Below are 19,004 nucleotides of genomic sequence, written 5' to 3' on the forward strand. Positions count from 1 at the left end.
AATAATGAACAATAAGATTGGACGTAATGGATGGACATAATAATATTGAGACATATTATTGATTAATTGAAGCGCTTACTTCGTACAAAGTATTTATTCACATGTCTAAAGATATTTTCATTGATAGTATTTGGCAGAGAAGGGTTGCCGTAAAGAATGGTATCAATGTCTAATTGAACTTTTGATAGTTCAAAGTCTTTCTTCAGATCAAAACGGCAACTGACAAATTTTGGACATTTTAAGAAGAAATGGTTAGCATCTTCCACTGGAGCACCACAATTGCAAGCTCTAGGTGATGATTGACTATATTTCCACCAACCTAAGAAGAAATGAGGGATTACGTGTGTTAATTTAATCCTGATATTATGCTTACTGGTGAAACAAAGTATTCACTGCATATCTAGACTGATGTTTGTGATTTATTATATTAACTTTATTCAAAATAGTATTAAATGATTGTTAAACGAAATTGTGAGTGACCGCACAAACCTATTACTTCAACCACGTTCAGATTCCTGCTATTGATGCCTTCAAACGAACGTTAGAGACAAAAACGGATAAACATAATGTATAGATTATAAAAAAGTAATACAGTTAGTTGGTATTCAGATTCATTATCGTTGTAATAATGACTGTACCTAGACGCTGGGATAGTCGTATTTTATTGTAACAGGCATGTCAGATGAACTAAAGTGGCGGCAGCATTCTTGCTTATAAGATAAGATAACAAGTTATTACCGAACAGGGAATTCTTTTTACATCAAACAGAGCATGGCATGATTAAATGTGGACAAATAAAAAATTAATACACCCATTCACACGCATAACATACACCAACACGCCTAATTATACACGTCATATATGTTATACCGTAAGAGGAAACACTACCGATCGGCGATTGATGTCGATACTCTTGAAGTATCAGTTTGTATCAATTATGATAACACACGATGTTTTAAAAAGACTAACATGCGCACGCACGCACACACACACACACACACACGCACGCACGCACGCACGCACACACACATGTATGCACTTAGTACTTACCTGATAGTTATTCCCACGGTTACCACAAGATTACTGCAGGGTAAGCAATCATGTTAAAAAACGCGTCGACGAAACCGACAAATCCAACAGAACCTTCCCCGAAGCTAGCGCGTAAAATGTAGATGCAGCCATAACAAGTGTTCAAGCGCATGTGCATCTCTAAACGACGTAAATTCTTACAACCTTGCTAGAAATTTGACAAATCAGTACAACTGAATTGTCTTCTGCTTCCGTTCGTGACGTCTGGAATTAACGCGCATGAAAAACTCGTGCAACGGAAGTGAGCTCTGATTGGTTTAACTCGTAACCATGGCACTATGTGGAAAGGTTTGCGAACACCTGCATGAAATATACAACGCATCAAACCTGATTTGACAGCTGTTTATGTAAGTGTGACGCAACGCAGCGAACGATAAGAGCGACCGGTTGGTATAATGTCAACAAACACATGCTCGTGTGAGATTGTGCATTGAGGATCTCACATTGCAACAGCTTTTCGTGTATTTTCAAATAACATTTTAATTGCTCCTGTGAATATCCTATAAGGTTTGTGATTGTTCCGAAACTAATGAGTGAGTTTAGTATTACGTTGCAATATTCCAGCTATATGGCGGCGGTTTGTAAATAGTCGAGTCTGGACCAGACAATCCAGTGATCATCAGCATGAGCATCGATCTATGGAATTAGGATTACGATGATGTGTGTCAACCAAGTCAGCGACCCTTACCACCCGATTCCGATAGTCGCCTATGGTTTTACGCCGCTTTTAGCAATATTCCAGCAATATCACCAGAAATGGGCTTTACACATTGTCCCCGTGTGGGGAATCGAACCCGGGTCTTCGGCGTGACGAGCGAACGCTTCAACCACTAGGCTACCCCACCGACCCGCGTAAAAACACCTCTCACTGTTCGTATTACCATATAGAGTGATCTATGTTTTAAAAGTTTTTCAGATTATGCTGTTATGCCTTGCGTGTTTCCGCAATAGTTGTCTTTACATCCTCACCAACAGCAAAATCACGATTCAATAGTCGACATCTGTCGGCTCTGATCTGTCATCTCACTATTGTCTGTTATGGATAAGTTATTGGACTAACTATACTAGCCACATACCCCAGTTACAGTAGAAAGGCAGTTGTAGTGTCAGCTGAGGTCGCCTGGAAGCCTGAGTGTGTGTTTATACATCGGTAAATGCGGAATGGCTCTTGCGTTCTTGGTTTTGGTAATGGTCGCTAGATTCAAGACAGGATATATAATCGTATTGTCCTTTTAATGCAGTGGTCTGATCTAATTGAACAACAAATATCAAACGACAGTTCTCTGTATTATTGTCCAATCATGTTTAGTCCAGGGGCTTGCCGGATACAAACCATAATCTCCTTTATACCAGATTGGACTCAAACAATTTACAGTGCACGTTTAGTCCTACGCAAAACAAGTACAGCTTTTCGAACGATTAAATACATGACTTCATATCACAAGTAACTGACATTTCTATTGAGGTCATAAATACAAACAGGATTTAAATTGCTTAGGGTGTGTAACATTGGAACAGAATGAATGAAGTCAGGCTCTTTCGCCTTAATCACAAGTTTTCAGTTTTCTTTGCACCTACCTACACATAAACAGTAATGCATGTATCCAACATGAATTATTAGACATAAAAATTGTGTTCTTAAGCTTGATATTTTCATGGAGAGGAAGAAACAGATCCGCGAATGAAGGAAGATATAATGAAAGTTCTTTTCGGATACCGTCTGTTCCCCGAGGAGTCTCCGGCAGTACCTGAAATAAAAACCCAAACATATCCGATTCTCCAAAGCAAGTCTGCAATACCTTGGTAAGGGTAGGAAATAGAGAGTTTCTCTTGGCCCATTTCTACTGTTCTCTATTAACAAAGTTAATTTATTTCAAAAACAAAATGGCGGTTAAAATCGCGTTGGTAACTTTTGTTATTCAGTCTCTTATATGACAACAACACACAAAGGACCTATGACAAGATACATAGAATCAGTTTGCATCAAATCGTCATTTCTATTCCTATCAGTCTTTGGTGGTTGGAAGCCTAGTGGTTAAAGCGTTCGCTCGTCACGCCAAAGACCCGGGTTCGAATCCCCCGGCTTCAATGTGTGAAGCCCACTTCTGGTGTACCCCACTTTGATATTGCTGGAATATTGCTAAAAGCGGCGCAAAACTAAACCCGCCCACTCCTTTCGTTCTAAGATCTGCTTATGTATCGTACACGTGTATACTATATATGAGATTATACTTACAGGAGAAATGTATGATGTTGCATTTTAATTAGTGTCTAGTTTTAGACTATTTCAATGTTAAGATAAGGAGAAAAACATGGGTCGGATAGATAGGAAGAATTTAACCAAAAGAAATCTTCAGAGCTTATGTGACACTGGCTTAATATTTGAACACCTTGAAGAAGGTGCTCGCCGGGTCGCGACATGTATATCAGAGGGACTAAACTTAGAATAGCCGCCCCTGGGTTTTCCAAAAGCTCTCGGTCATTACTGTAGAGCTTGCCGATTCTTTACGTTTTTTTATCTCCTAAAATATGGAAAAGGTATGTTTAGTCATAGAGTTGGTCAGAAGTGGTATCATCATGGTTTAACAAAATAATGGCAACATTTGAATGTAAAACACAATACAAGGCCTAAAGTGAAACAACACAGTGTTGGTGACATGTTGTTGAGTGATTGGGATCATACAAAGATATATAAAACCATATTTACAAAATTAATGTGCAAGTGTCGCATGGACGTCGATCTAAGTTATATGCTACGGTCGTTCTGAGCAAGATATATACGGTGATAAGCCCCTGTATCATGTTTTATTTTCCATATTTGATCCCACTCTACAACATATATAATACACACACACACATAAATATATACACACACACACATAATACACACACACACATACATACACAAATACATAAATATGTTTTGCCTTTCAACTGGAAAGTATGGATTACAAATAAGTAAGTTCCGCCAGTTGTGCACATAGATAATACAGTCATATATATAAAGATGTACATGTTTTTCCTTCAGTTGGAAGGTATAGGTTATAGATAAGTATTCTAAGTTCATCCAGTTGTGCACATAGATAATACAGTCATATATATAAAGATGTACATGTTTTTCCTTCAATTGGAAGGTATAGATTATAGATAAGTATTCTAAGTTCATCCAGTTGTGCACATAGTATTCTAATACAGTGCACATATATATAAGATGTACATGTTTTTCCTTCAGTTGGAAGGTATAGGTTATAGATAAGTATTCTAAGTTCATCCAGTTGTGCACATAGATAATACAGTCATATATATAAAGATGTACATGTTTTTCCTTCAGTTGGAAGGTATAGGTTATAGATAAGTATTCTAAGTTCATCCAGTTGTGCACATAGATAATACAGTCATATATATAAAGATGTACATGTTTTTCCTTTCTATTGAAAGGTATATGTTTACAGATAGTAGGGATGGGTATTGTAGAGAATTTTCATATTGCGATATATTACGATGTGAAAGCATACGGTATATTGCGATATGTATTGCAATATATTGCAAGAAGTATTTTTAAACAAAACACTACTAATAATCAAGTTAATGCTTGATTATAAAGCATGGACACAACAAAATCACTATTCTTGATTAAGCTTTAATATAAACTTTTAATCATGACAAAATAAAAATGTAAATAATATTTGGCACAAATGAAAAAGGAAATATCCAAAGACTTCCGAGTGTTACGAAGTTTTCCGAATGCAAGTCAAAATACCGGTTTTCGATCAACGTATTGCAATACGTATCGTTTTCATGTCTGAACCGGTAAATACCGGTAAACCGGTTATATTGCGCAGCCCTAACAGATAGGTATTCTAAGTTTACCCAGTCTGTACACAGGTGTCCCTGTATCATGTTCCAGTGTGGCCCTGGCAGTCATGTGACTGGTTGCATGATTAAAGATATTAGGGGTGATGTGACTTAGCTTTTCAGACCACTTTAAGCAAGAGATTAATAATTTCTGACATGTAAACACGAAGAAAATGATGACGTATTTTTAAAAACGTAACCTGTTATCATTGTAAGTGCATGCTTGCTTAAGGCCACCACGTTTACTCCATTGTGAATTGTTCGCGAAAAGAGAAATATTTAGCTATATTTCTGTACACACACTTGTAACCCCCACTAAACAACTGTGTGGTTAATTCTAGTCTACTGAACACAGAAAACATTACAATGAGTCAAAACATATTTTATGGCTTCTAGATGGGTTGTCAAATAATATTTGACGTTTTGTATTAAGCGACATGCGAAATAAACAAATTATAAAACAAAAATTCAAGTACCAGAGAATAATATTTTCATTATCAAATATGATTAATAACTGATCATCTCTTGTGCGGCAAGAGGATAATAGTGAGTGAGTATGGTTTTACGCCGCTTTAGCAATATTCCAGCAATATCACGTCGGGGACACAAGAAGTGGGCTTCACATATTGTAGGGAATCGAACCCGGATGAGCGAACGCTTTAACCACTAGGCTACCCCATCGAGCCCAAGAGGATAATAACATGTATAACCAAGAACATCAAGAATTTAGTGGACGGCGTTCTTATTATGTGTAGCCTAGTAACCCTTTAAAACTATATATATATATGAAATTTCTGTGTTCTAAAAAAGCATACGAACAACTGTTTTGGTTTCGTTTGAACAATATCGCATGTTGTTGTCAAGAAATCAAAATGTTCCATTCAAGATAATTTTTGAATAAAATATCAGTCTTGAATAAATACGAATACAGAAATGAAAACGTCACTCCCTAAGAAGACAGTGTGTTCACCTTATTTTACTCTCCTCTTGTCACTCAAATACTCAATGCTACATGACAGCAATGACCACAATGACAAAGTTTGAAATGGAGTGGCTGGTATATGGATTCTGACTCATCGCTTGTGTCCTATTATTGAAAACAAGACACTTGACAAATAGTAGACACTGTTGATCGTCTTCCAGAACAGTGAAAAATGCCATTTTGGCAAAGCATTAAGTAGATAACAAAGTATTTACATAACAAGTATGACACAAACATGCAAGTAAAAGACAATAAACTTGAGATTGTGGGTTGCCAACTTGCCATGGACACAGGAAAAACTCTGTAAAATAGGTTACTTTTCAGTATATCACCAATATCAATGGCGAACAGTTCGTCTGGTTACCAGTGTAAGATGTAATTGCATGTTATGTTTTGATTCACAAATTATATCTGAGCACGTTCTCTCCGTGATTAATGTAGATGAACTGAGCACACGCCTACCTAATGTCGGCTTCGAGGTAATAGAACAACGAGTTTTATCAAAAATAGTATCTATTTTACGACGATATTATTGTAAAAGGCACTTCCATATCCATCACCATGGCATCATAATATGAAATTGAAAGTATAACAATGAATTAGTTTTTTACCACTAACATGCATGGTTCCAAGTGGTAATATAAAACAATCCCAATGTGGACACACAGCAGTTTTTTGGGGGATGCCTCGTCTTTGATGATCGTCTTTTTCCAATGATTTGTGCGCCATTATATTGTCAAGTGCTGTTTTAGTGGAGGAAATTCATATATCCAAAGCGGTATACACGACAACTGACAATATGGACATTACAAAAGAAGTTATATATCCATTCTCACTGAAGAAACATGAAAACAATTCTGATATGTTTGACATTGCTTTTATACTATAAGTTTTTATCCTGTGCACAAAATCAATCGTTATTTGATAACCTTTCTTTGCAGTCTACTTCTTCAAAACGAAGCAAAAACAGTTGTTCTAACTGCCCGATGTATTTTGGCATATAAGACACATTATGATATTTCTTTCTAAACCGCGAATAAGATCTCTAACATTTCTGACTGAAAAAAAGAAACACATAACACTTTTACCAGAATATTACTTCCAAGGGAACATTTTTGCATCGTTTAAATTTCAGATTTTGAACTAGTTTAGTGCTGAAAATTATAACACGAATATATAAAAGCACAACAAAACAAGGAATACGTCCTTTAGATCACATTCCATTATTACTACCAACGTTTCTTATGTACCACTGACATGTGACAGAAAGTCCCAACACACATGTTGTATGGCTGCCAACATGACAAGAACTGCTGCTGCAATATATATTTAAACAGGGAGAAGTGAGTAAAAGCTGAGACCCTTTCCGCATCCATAGGAAACCTCTGCTAAAAGCAGCGTTGATTGTTCAATTCCGACTATATTATGAACATGTGTTTGTTTGTTTAATGCCTCACTCGGCTATATGCCAGCTGTGTGCCAACAGTCTGTAAATAATCGAGTCTGAACCAGACATTCCAGTGATTGACATCATGAGATAAGACGAAAGAGCATTTGTTTATGAATCACTATCAAATAGTGATGATACCAGGTGTTCGCGAAAAACTCCACTGGTTGCTTCCGTCATAAACATATGCAAAGGCTCGTCTTCAGTTTACATGGAACAAATCGCGAACGTACGATACAAATCAAATTGGGAATTGCATCGGATATAATTTTTGTCACAGATGCATGAAAATTAGAATATCACTCCACATGTCTACCTTCTGAAAGCTTTACTGAAGCCTGAAGCCTGAAGCCTGAATGTTGCAACCTTAATCGAACACCTGAACAAGAGCCGTGTTACGCTCTTGACTGTACCTCAAAAGTTGTGAAATGTAAACAGTTTGTTGTCATCCTCAATCTATATGCATAGATCTAAATATGAAACACATAAAGTGGACTTACTTGTTTCCTTTATTTCAGGTTCAGGTGGGTATATGGGAAGGAATTGGCTATTTGATGGTTATTAAACACCATTAGATCATCGATATACATAAAGCGTAGGCTAAACTTCTTTGCCAAATTTCCTTGGTTTTGTTTTTAGCCAACCCGATCAAAAATTCTGAATCCTATGCATAAAAAAACAAAACACAAGATTTGCAAGGAGAGGAGCACAATTGGGACACATGGGGATGCTTCCTTCTTATCTAAATGATTTACCCCCAGATTTTACATAGTTGAGTGAGTCCAGTCTTTTTTTTTCAGAAAACGTCAAGTGGCATTTCCTTTCATTTTTGGCAAATTGTCCTGAGCCTCTGAAGGTCACCACGTTTCCTAGCAATTGTCCTATGGATCAAGAAATGATTTTTCCTGAAGTTTTTGCCATGGGAGATCGTGGTGTACAACGTTGACAAATCAAATGTTTTGACAGAACTGAATTTCTGAGAATGTAAAAATTCAAGCTTTTCTTCTTATCCATAGCAGATTTCCATAGGAATTTCTCAACAGGCAAAATGGATCAGAATGAAAGTTACAGATGTCACAAATGTTCGGGCGCCTGTTCGCCAGCACACAGAGTCGGCCGCCTAGCTCGTCCGCCCAGCGTGGTCGGCCGACTCTGTGTGCTGGCGAGTGGGTGCCGGGCTGTGGGGGTTGGGTGCGGAGTCTGTACTTTGCTGGGAGGGCGTGGTCCCAAACAGAACGCGTTACATTTGACCAGATTCTCAATGGCACTGTGTATTATGTATTATAACGCTCTAAAAAATATCTATATCTTAAATTAAATATTACACTGTACTCTAGGCCTCCTGGCCCGAAATACAATAAACTTCTGTTATTCTGATGTCACAAATGTCTTTTTTTCTGAAGAGCAAATCAAACACAGTGACTTCTTAATTCTTTATTTGTTTATTTTAAACCGACCGACCCAACAATAGATCACTGTGGCTACGTGAAACACATAAAAATGTTATTGGAAGCGCCTAGCGCGAAGGTTTGCCCAATGGCAGCCATGTATTTTGCCGTTTTCCTGTACATTTTGTTTGCCCTACAGCTTGGAGATTCACCACAGATCTTCAGCATCGTGCTTGCATTTACTTCGGATGGTGCCTACTACTTTTGGAGCCAATTTGCTTCGCGTTCACCTTAAACAGACAGTATTTTGATGTATTTATATCCTGATTATTTTAAACAATAGTTTTATGATTATCATTTTCAATGTTATATATGGATGCTTTATGACAGAAAAAATGGAGAACTGCATATGATGCAACACAAATTTTCCATTTGGGATAATAAAGAAATTATCTTTTCTTATCTTGCCTTATAACGAAGGTCGAGTGTTACAGGAGACTAAAGCGATTATTTCGAATTAATTTGCTGTGATACAAACATTTTCAAAATCATATTATAGTGGTATCTGTTTGCTCCACGATCTTGATGCTTTATTTTCTTGTCTGGCATGAAGACATTCTTTCTACAATCCACGATCACTCATTTTCAAATGAACATCGCTACAACAGGAAACAAGACTGGGATCCTGACTTGCGTAGAAACACGAAGAAACCAGTCATACTGTTAACGTCACGCGAGGTTCTGACGATCCCCCGAGATTTATGACGTCGCCATGACGACAATTTCACTGCTGATACCGCCATTTTGTCGCTATCATACATTGCTGTTATACTGCCAGTTTTCTCCACCTGTTTGCCTCACAGTTTGCTTATTTCCAGTTGATATCACCATGACGTCGTACACTCAAGGTATTTCGTTACACCTACCTAAGTTAGGGTTGACCCTTTGCTTTCTGTTAATGTGTTATGACTTATTTACGAAATTCAGCGTGAAGTATGAAAATCTTCAAAGACGGGCAGCCATTTCAATTTGTGCAATTTCTAACACCTTTTAACCTTTCAGTCTATTAATAAAAAAACCCCCTCAAACAAACAAAAATAACAATGCCAAAACAAAGGATTTATCATTTAGATTTTGATTTTTCCGGCTCTACTTTATGAAATTTGCAAGTACAGTTTCGTTTGTCAACACAAAATGTGCAGATCATCGCCATTATGATACAGTTACTTTTCTGGTCATTGTTAAATGATCTGAACAAAACTGGACAACACATTTAAAGGATCCCATCCCAAATCTCACTATAATATAATAAATATATACTTAACCCCCTTGATGCCACAGGGACATATATGTCCTTCCCCTTCAACCCACAATTTAAAGTCCAATACAAATCAATATATCCCACGCACACAAATACACTTCACAGTTTTGAATTCAGCGGGAAATTTCCTGTTTCTTGATACCATCCACTATTATTTTAGACAAAGCTCAAGTGCTGAAAATGACCTTTCAAAATAGGCTTCATCGAAAATGTCGCCATTTTGGACACAGTACTAAATCGCGATTCACAGCGTTATTTGCTGTATGTTTTGAAATGTGAAAATCGGATAATTACTGGGAGTATTGAATTTCAAAAATAACATATTCATGATCACTGATATGAAATCGCTAATGATAATTCTGAAACGTTGCCGATGAATCTAAAATCGGTTGGGATGTTTTCGAAAATGCACTTACACGAACGCCGTAGAGCGCTTTCCGCCATATTGGATAGTGTTTAAATGCATAAATGAATTACCCATACATTTTAGAATCAAACTGCAAATGGTCTTTGTCACCAATGCCAACTGTCTAGATAAATTGAGACGAAACATATTGGGTGTGAAAACGAACGCTGTGCTCGAAAGACTGCGCTGGTTCGAAATGTAAACAAAGACAAAAACCTATGTTACACTGTGTAGCATTTTCTGAAATGTTCCAACATTCATCCGTCTATTCATTGCTTGCAATGGCTCAATACCTTATGAATATGCATGCAAAGAGTATCGTAGCAAGAAATAGGAAATTATAAATAGATACAATGCAATGATTTGATAATTCATAAGAAATTGCCAAAGTTTCCGTGCAGCGTGACGCCATGACTGATGCAAAATCACGCAGAACGACAACTGTAATCATCAGCATTTTGGGCTTCTTCTCTTACTTACATTAAAAATGATAAAATCATATAACAATACACAGATAGTCAGAATCATTCTGATTACTTACATCTCATATTTATGTACAAACGATCCCTGAATCAATGGAAGGGTCCTCGAAAAATCCTGTGTATCCTTGTCAGCAAAGCCGCCATTTTGTAAGAAATAGGTCATCGGTACCAGTGATGTCATACGTCAACATTGTTGTAAATATTAATCAATTTCTTTGAGGTGAAGGTCGGTTGAACAAGAGTAAACACAATCGCCCAATCCTTCCGATTACACTGTCAGTATTATGATGTATATTTTGCGGATAGTTCAGACACTTTTTCATGAAACTGACTTCAGTATCTACATTTAGCCTTGTTCAATATCATATCATACGTGCATATAGGGTTTACGGTGTTTTATTCTTTGAAAGTTTTTGATTGTTTAAATAATATTTACATAAGAAATTGACACATTTAGTGCAGTACACCATATTCTAAACCTTTACACAAGTGTAAGAAGATCAAACGTAGCCATAACTGCAACTGCTTTTAGTTCCTATGATGTACAACATTCAATGCATTTGAACTAATATTGCAGTTTCACATGAACAGGTTAATGAACGGCGATTTAATTCAACCTTATAAGTATAACTGATAATATTTAATGAACATGATTTATATATGTTATGAAATGTATATGCACCCATATTTAAAGGAATTGTCTTTTTCTTTGCACATTTTTGTGTCGTTTTATAGAGAAAACAGTGATGTAAATTGATTGGCCAGGTGCGCGTTTGTCGGAAACGTTTTATGATTCACTATCATTGTTTTCGATAATATAATCAATTCATATTCGATTTAAAAATATTGTGATGACAGGATATCAAACTCTAACTATATTTATTCGAAAATTGTTTAAAAATATATAAACCATGTCATGTCTTAATTTGGACAAATCTTACATCCATATTCTAATATATAGTACGTACTAGTTCCATATATAAAGATATCTTTTTGCATCTTCCATTGCATACTTATGAAGAGAAATAGCTACATAATCATAAACAAAGAACATTCTTATCCTAAACAAAATATTCGGGTGTTGTGAAATGTTATTTTTCATTTACGTTAAATTGATGCCAAACAGGTGCGCGTGTTTCTCACAAAAAGATACACAGTCAAACTGTCTAATTGTTGATATATTCAGGACACTATTTAAACGGAAAAATCAGTCATTTTATGTTTTGTCTAAAGAGTGTTACATTCTGACATAGAAGCCGAGACCTTTCACACAATTAATGGAAATTAGGTGAGATATGTACTAATCAGCATACCAATGTCGTCTTTTTCCGACGTCGCAAAATGCATAAAACAAGCAATGACGTCAACTAAAATGTTGTATTATTTTCAGCAATTTCATTACATTTAAAGATATGGCTAGTACTCTGGTAATAACGATGCAAAATTAGTCAAAATACATATACACAAACAGGACAATATGGGAATCTAACAACTAACTTATATATCGGATAGGGCCATCCAAATCGTTATGACGTGCTTTCACATATACTACGTTGTCATCTTTTCGTATAAATTGTGAAACTACCAAAGCGTATCCGCTCACATTGAGGAACTTTGAATTGGAATAGTTTGGTTCACCGTGAACAAAAAATAACGAAAATATAGCGTACGTATCCACAACACATACTCTCCATGTGATCTGAGTTACATTGACCTAGTGGTAAGCATAACGGAGTTATGCCCCCTTATTATTATACGTGTATGACCTCTCTGTCGTCGTTTGACGTCGTAGAAGAAAATCCATTTTTGACATTTATTGCGAGGCATTTTTAATATTGAGCGTATAATGTTATGCATAAGCACATAAACCCAATTCATATACACTTATGTCGTTCAGATATTAGGCTGTATTTTCTTCGCTCACACTTTCCGTAAAGATGCCAAATTAAAAAATTCGTAGCACAGTGCTTTTATCGGTGCGCAATAAAAAGCGGAGAAATGTACTGTTTTTTAACGCATAACAAAAAAATTGACAACATTTAGCAAGGTCTATTTCTCAAACCGAGGAGGTAGTTGCACTTATATTTTTACTAACGGATAGGAAATTTAATATTCTACATTTCTGTGTAATTGTATAGCCGTACGTAGATCCAGGACCACGCGAGCGCAATTCTCGCACAACGTTCACTTTTCAAAGCGTATGAAAATGTGCGCCTGAAAAAAAACCTCGGCATCAAGGGGGTTAATGCACATATTTGGTGTTTGTTGAGGTTCCATGCAGAGTACTGAACCAAAATTAACTAACCCAATACTGCAATTTCTGTTTCTCGCAGTTATAATAACTTGTTTTCAGAATAATTACACAACTAGTGATTATTGAGGTACCATTATACTGTAACAATATTAGCTAAATGTCTAATAAATTAAATTAATGTCTTGAGTTTTATTTGTCAGATAGTTTACAGATACTATTCTATACTATTTTGAACAGTCATGAAATGCTCTGAAACCGCTGTATTCCAGCTGTTTCAGCTTCTGGACAGTGGTCACATGATGCTTTACGAGTGCTTCGCAAGGCTGGTTGAACGGGTCCATGACAAATTAATGGTTATCTGGGAAACATTACCCATGTCGGCATGCTTCACAGTGTCTTATTGTGACATGGTATACAGTACAATCGCTTGAAATCTGTACTCACAGAGAAAATCTACTTTTTGCAAGCATTCACCCCCAAACTGGCTACAATGTACATTCAAGTTATTAAACCATTAAATGCAAAAACCCAGAAAACAGCATATGCTATTTTTCACAATTTCTTTTTGTAAAGACAGTTTTTTTAAAAATCCTAATTTAGATACAAATCCCTGATCTCACTTCCTGCATATTAATACTTACACTATTGAATTACAAAGGTTTAGGTTTAGGAATATCACAACAGAGGAAAATATCTAGAGGGTCCAAGATAAATTCAGCACCTGTGCAGAGACCATTCTGTCAGAAATAGGAAATTACTTCAAGTTAGTGATGACTAAGTTATTTGAACAGAGGGTCTGCTCTTGTCCAATCAATAAACTTGCACTGAATTAACTACTAATGGAAATTATATCTCCTAAGTATAAAACTTTTATCACCTTGCAATAATTATTGCCTCTAAGTTAATAATAATATTTGTTTTCTTGGACCAGAGACAATATCCCTAGAAGACATAATACTAATGAAGATATAATTATTTTAAGAGAATAACAAACCACTGAACTCATTAGATTTAAAAAAAAATACATTCCATGTATGCTCCAAAAATACTGGTGTAAACAAACTTCTTCAGTCAACTTCCTCAAAATCTGGTTAATTATCTTCTATAAAGTATTGCATCAAATCTGCCTAAAACACATTTTAATACTTATCCTAGTTATTAAAGAAAACCAACTGAGAAGTATCTAATTCATTCTGTTAGAGACCTGAATAATGCTTGTCCAGGGTGTGACAAAAATGTAGCCTTTGCTTTTTTTTACAAATTATCTGGTAAGTTTAAAGTTTAATATTTGTTTTGTGTGTGTTATCAGTCTCATGATAAACATATTATTTATACTGAAAGATGTCTTAAAGCAGGAGCCAACAAACTAAGTTCATATCAAGTAGTTATTGTACCATAAACCATTTTAGTCTTTGTATGCCAAGTCATTCATATAAATCATATTAATCTGAAACGTCCTCAATTAAATACTTGATAGGAATAATTATAACTTCAGTTTCAACCAGATATGCAAATATGGGCTATACTAATACGTTGATAAAATACAGTGCTCACATAATAATATAACTCTTGTTTTGCATGGAAACCATCCAAACATATGATGTGCAGCACAAGATGACAGTCAAAAGTAGCAATCATGACTTACCAAACTTTGTAGACAGAACTGTTTAGCTCATCATGACACATGCTTGCTTGTTAACTAGGAATTGTTGCCATTTATGGCGAAATACCTAATTTAATGACAATGACATGTTGTGTCCAGTATGTTGTATGTTTTTCATAAGACTCTCACCCCTTTTTTCCCGACAGCTCTTGACCTGGTGATAAGGTTCCCTTTGAACTTCGACATCTGGGCCCCTCCTCGCCAAGTGGGTGTCTTAGGGATTTAATAATTTTATATCATTGTAAACCTGAAATTGTGTGTCTTGTGTTTCGTGTGTGTACCTTATTAACCATTGCATCTGTTACAAACATCACTCTTACCAATAATATAAACAGTAATATCTATGTGGAGTAATAACCATATGTCTTAAAGACTTATATTCTTCTAACATCCTTACTGCGACTAGTTACTCAATCCATTTGGAACAGCTTACCGCCTTTCTCTACTTTTACCTTCTGTCACTCTCAACATGTCCTTATCTCCCTCCCTGTCAGCGTCCTACTGGGAGATACATGACCATCCTAGAGCCCCTGTCAGAGCTGCCCGTCCCTCCCACCTCTATCCCCAACCCTGCTTCTCTCTCTACCCCCGTCCTGCGTGATGCCCCTCACTTCGTCGATATTAACCTCGATGATGACGACACCCCGATCCAGTCCCCAGTTCGACTCTTCTTGACACGTGTGTCTGGGTTCTTGAGGAGAGTGTTCCGAGTCAAGATGGACGCTTAGAGTGACATCTTTCTGTCTTTTGATTCTTGAGGAGTGTGTTTGTGTCAAAATGGACGCTTAGAGTGACATCTTTCTGTCTTTTGATTCTTGAGGAGTGTGTTTGTGACAAGATGAACGCTTAGAGTGACATCTTGCTATCGTTTGGATTCTTGAGGAGTGTGTTTGTGACAAGATGAACGCTTAGAGTGACATCTTGCTATCGTTTGGATTCTTGAGGATGTGTTTGTGACAAGATGAACGCTTAGAGTGACATCTTGCTATCGTTTGATTCTTGAGGAGTGTGTTTGTGACAAGATGAACGCTTAGAGTGACATCTTGCTATCGTTTGATTCTTGAGGAGTGTGTTTGTGTCACGCTTAGATGGACGCTTAGTCAAGATGGACGCTTAGAGTGACATCTTGCTATCGTTTGATTCTTGAGGAGTGTGTTTGTGTCAAGATGGACGCTTAGAGTGACATCTTGCTATCGTTTGATTCTTGAGGAGTGTGTTTGTGTCAAGATGGACGCTTAGAGTGACATCTTGCTATCGTTTGATTCTTGAGGAGTGTGTTTGTGTCAAGATGGACGCTTAGAGTGACATCTTGCTATCGTTTGATTCTTGAGGAGGTGTTTGTGTCAAGATGGACGCTTAGAGTGACATCTTGCTATCGTTTGATTCTTGAGGAGTGTGTTTGTGTCAAGATGGACGCTTAGAGTGACATCTTGCTATCGTTTTGATTCTTGAGATTCTTGAGGAGTGTGTTTGTGTCAAGATGGACGCTTAGAGTGACATCTTGCTATCGTTTGATTCTTGAGGAGTGTGTTTGTGTCAAGATGGACGCTTAGAGTGACATCTTGCTATCGTTTGATTCTTGAGGAGTGACATCTTGCTATGTTTGTGTCAAGATGGACGCTTAGAGTGACATCTTGCTATCGTTTGATTCTTGAGGAGTGTGTTTGTGTCAAGATGGACGCTTAGAGTGACATCTTGCTATCGTTTGGATTCTTGAGGAGTGTGTTTGTGTCAAGATGAACGCTTAGAGTGACATCTTGCTATCGTTTGATTCTTGAGGAGTGTGTTTGTGTCAAGATGGACGCTTAGAGTGACATCCACTTTTTGGACGTTGTGTCTTGTAATATTTACTTTTTTTTACCTTTCGGACGTTTTTATGCTTTTCGGACTTTTTGTGGTTTGGGACTTTTCGGAAATGTAGGCTGTGAGTTTTATACGTTTTATACACGTTTTGGCTTTTTTTCGGACAAGATTTAACTTCAGTTTTAACTTAAATTGATAATGACTAATAATTAAAATTGTCTTGATTTTCTAAGTATTTGTGTTTTCTTTTGTTATGCAGCGCGTGACCTAAGTTTGTGAGGTGAGGTGAAATTGTGTTTAACGTCGTGCTGGAGAATATTTCTCTCATATGACGACGTGCACGCGTGTGTATGTGTATGTGCGGCTGCTTGTACTAGCCCAGACTGAAGCTGGTTTTATAGTGCTAGCCCACTGAGATACCCCACTCAGACACATTATACTGACTCCGAGCCGACCAGTCCTTGTTGTACACATTAATGCCGAGCACCAGGCAGGGACCAACAAGTATCATATTTGAACGTCTTTTGGTATGGCGCGGTCGGGGATCGAACCTCTCCGGGCGGACGCTCTAACCACTACACCGCGGATGTTTTAACCATTACCCAAGGTCCATTTATACACATTCATAACACAACCGAGAATTGTCACCGTGGATTCTAATTGCATATGATCGGGAATAAAGCCCACTTGCAGACAGTCATATTCTTTCACATATACTAATATGTCTGTGCTTACAGTCTCAGGATAATGTACTCACAACTGAATATCAATTTTGAAGTTACATTCACTCCGAGATAACTTCTAAGCTAGTACTGATGAACATGATTATATTAAGTGCGTATAGAAAGGACAAGCATTGTTTAACGACCAGAAGAGTACCTCCTTTGTTCGTCACATGACATGATTAACGCCGCTTACTGTAAAGGGGAAGTCCTGAGTCGTCGACCTTTACGATTTCTGGTGCCCATGAGCACGAGTACGGGTATGGCCCATCTACCTGGAACACCAACTGTGATACCACGTCTACATGAAGTAGGCCGATACTCAATTCAATATATATTTTCTTTCAGTCAAGATATCTTTAAAAAATTAAGATATCAGTAATTTGTCAATAAATGTAAAACCGGCTTGCCATAAATCCACGTCACCTCTAGTAATAGTGATTCCTGAACACATGCTTATATTAGGGTCAAGATCGTATAATGGACGATCTCTTTGTGATTTCTCATGATGATGTTTCCCTTTCTGTTTACGGGTAGAATATACGTGTCTCTCCTCTCGCTACAGATGCATCAGAGCAGCCATGGTCGAAGAGAACCTCTCCAGCTGACGTGTAACGCGCCTGTTATTTAGATGTAACAGTGGAAATATTGTAATAAAATTATACTGTGAAAGCTGACCTAGTGTGTATTTCTTTATAGCTCAGTTCAAAACACTTGGGTGTTCACATGAGTGAGTGAGTGAGTTTTACGCCGCAGTCAGCAATATTCCAGCTGTATGGAGGCGGTCTGTAAATAATCGAGTCGGGACCAGACAATCCAGTGATTATCAGCATGAGCATCGATCTACGTAATTGGGGTACGACGACATATGTCAAGCAAGTCAGCGAGCCTGACCACCCGATCCCGTTAGTCGCCTCACACGATGGTTGCAGAAGATCAATTCTAACCCGGATCTTCACGGGTACACGAGTGAGTGAATTGGATCTAATCCGCTTTCAACCGCAGTAAGAGTGATGCAGTTATTGACACTGGCAACCTAATCACTCAGGCGACTCTGAGAGTCCGGCACGTCGAAGGTTCACTAAGGCATCTGGGCGCGTTGTATCCTTGGTGATTTGATATTTACCAGTGGAAAGAAGGTGCCTGCAATCTTTTCCACCCCTTCGTCGCGCTTCATACATAACCTTCGAGTGGCCTGTTCACCAAATGGCAGATACGTGAGATAGATGGAACTTGTGATGGCTGCCGACCGATAGCTCATGTCGATTGATAACCGTGTGGTTAATGTTCAAGTCAGCACCGATGTGGCCACATCACTGTGTCATGCATGTCAGGCGCGTAGCAAACCAGTTGTTTTCGTGTAAGCCCGATAGGTTGTAAAGCTTTATATTTAGATAGTATTGAGGCTTGCCCAACCTTTTTAGCAACGATCACGTGTAAGCCCGGGCTTTTTTCTATAATGGTAGCTACGCCCCTGCATGTGAAGAACTTGCCATCGTGTATTTTCTGAAAGTCTACGTCTTGCCATGTCAAGAAAAGTTAACTTTTAGTACTGTCATTTTTTGAAGCAGTGCATAACACTGTAGTGTACT

The 19,004-nt window shown here is 37.4% G+C and overlaps 1 protein-coding gene across 1 annotated transcript; it reads left to right on the forward strand.

Annotated features, from left to right (window-relative positions):
• The first annotated feature begins 9,542 nt into the window (after positions 1 to 9,542).
• Positions 9,543 to 15,615, forward strand: LOC124277502. Its single transcript, XM_046713210.1, has 3 exons — positions 9,543 to 9,669; positions 15,034 to 15,092; positions 15,382 to 15,615. The coding sequence occupies exons 1-3, from the start codon at positions 9,651 to 9,653 to the stop codon at positions 15,613 to 15,615; spliced, it is 312 nt and encodes a 103-aa protein (XP_046569166.1). The 5' UTR covers positions 9,543 to 9,650.
• The last annotated feature ends 3,389 nt before the right edge of the window (positions 15,616 to 19,004 follow it).

This window comes from Haliotis rubra, unplaced genomic scaffold (genome assembly GCF_003918875.1).
Source record: "Haliotis rubra isolate DU_JTF1 unplaced genomic scaffold, ASM391887v1 Scf222, whole genome shotgun sequence".
Lineage (NCBI taxonomy): Eukaryota > Metazoa > Mollusca > Gastropoda > Lepetellida > Haliotidae > Haliotis > Haliotis rubra.

Bases quoted from the DNA above. Each gene is read 5' to 3' on its own strand.
- LOC124277502 (XM_046713210.1), top strand. The intron at 15,093-15,381 runs GTGGGTGTCTTA...CCTCCCTGTCAG, and splicing joins TCTGGGCCCCTCCTCGCCAA to CGTCCTACTGGGAGATACAT.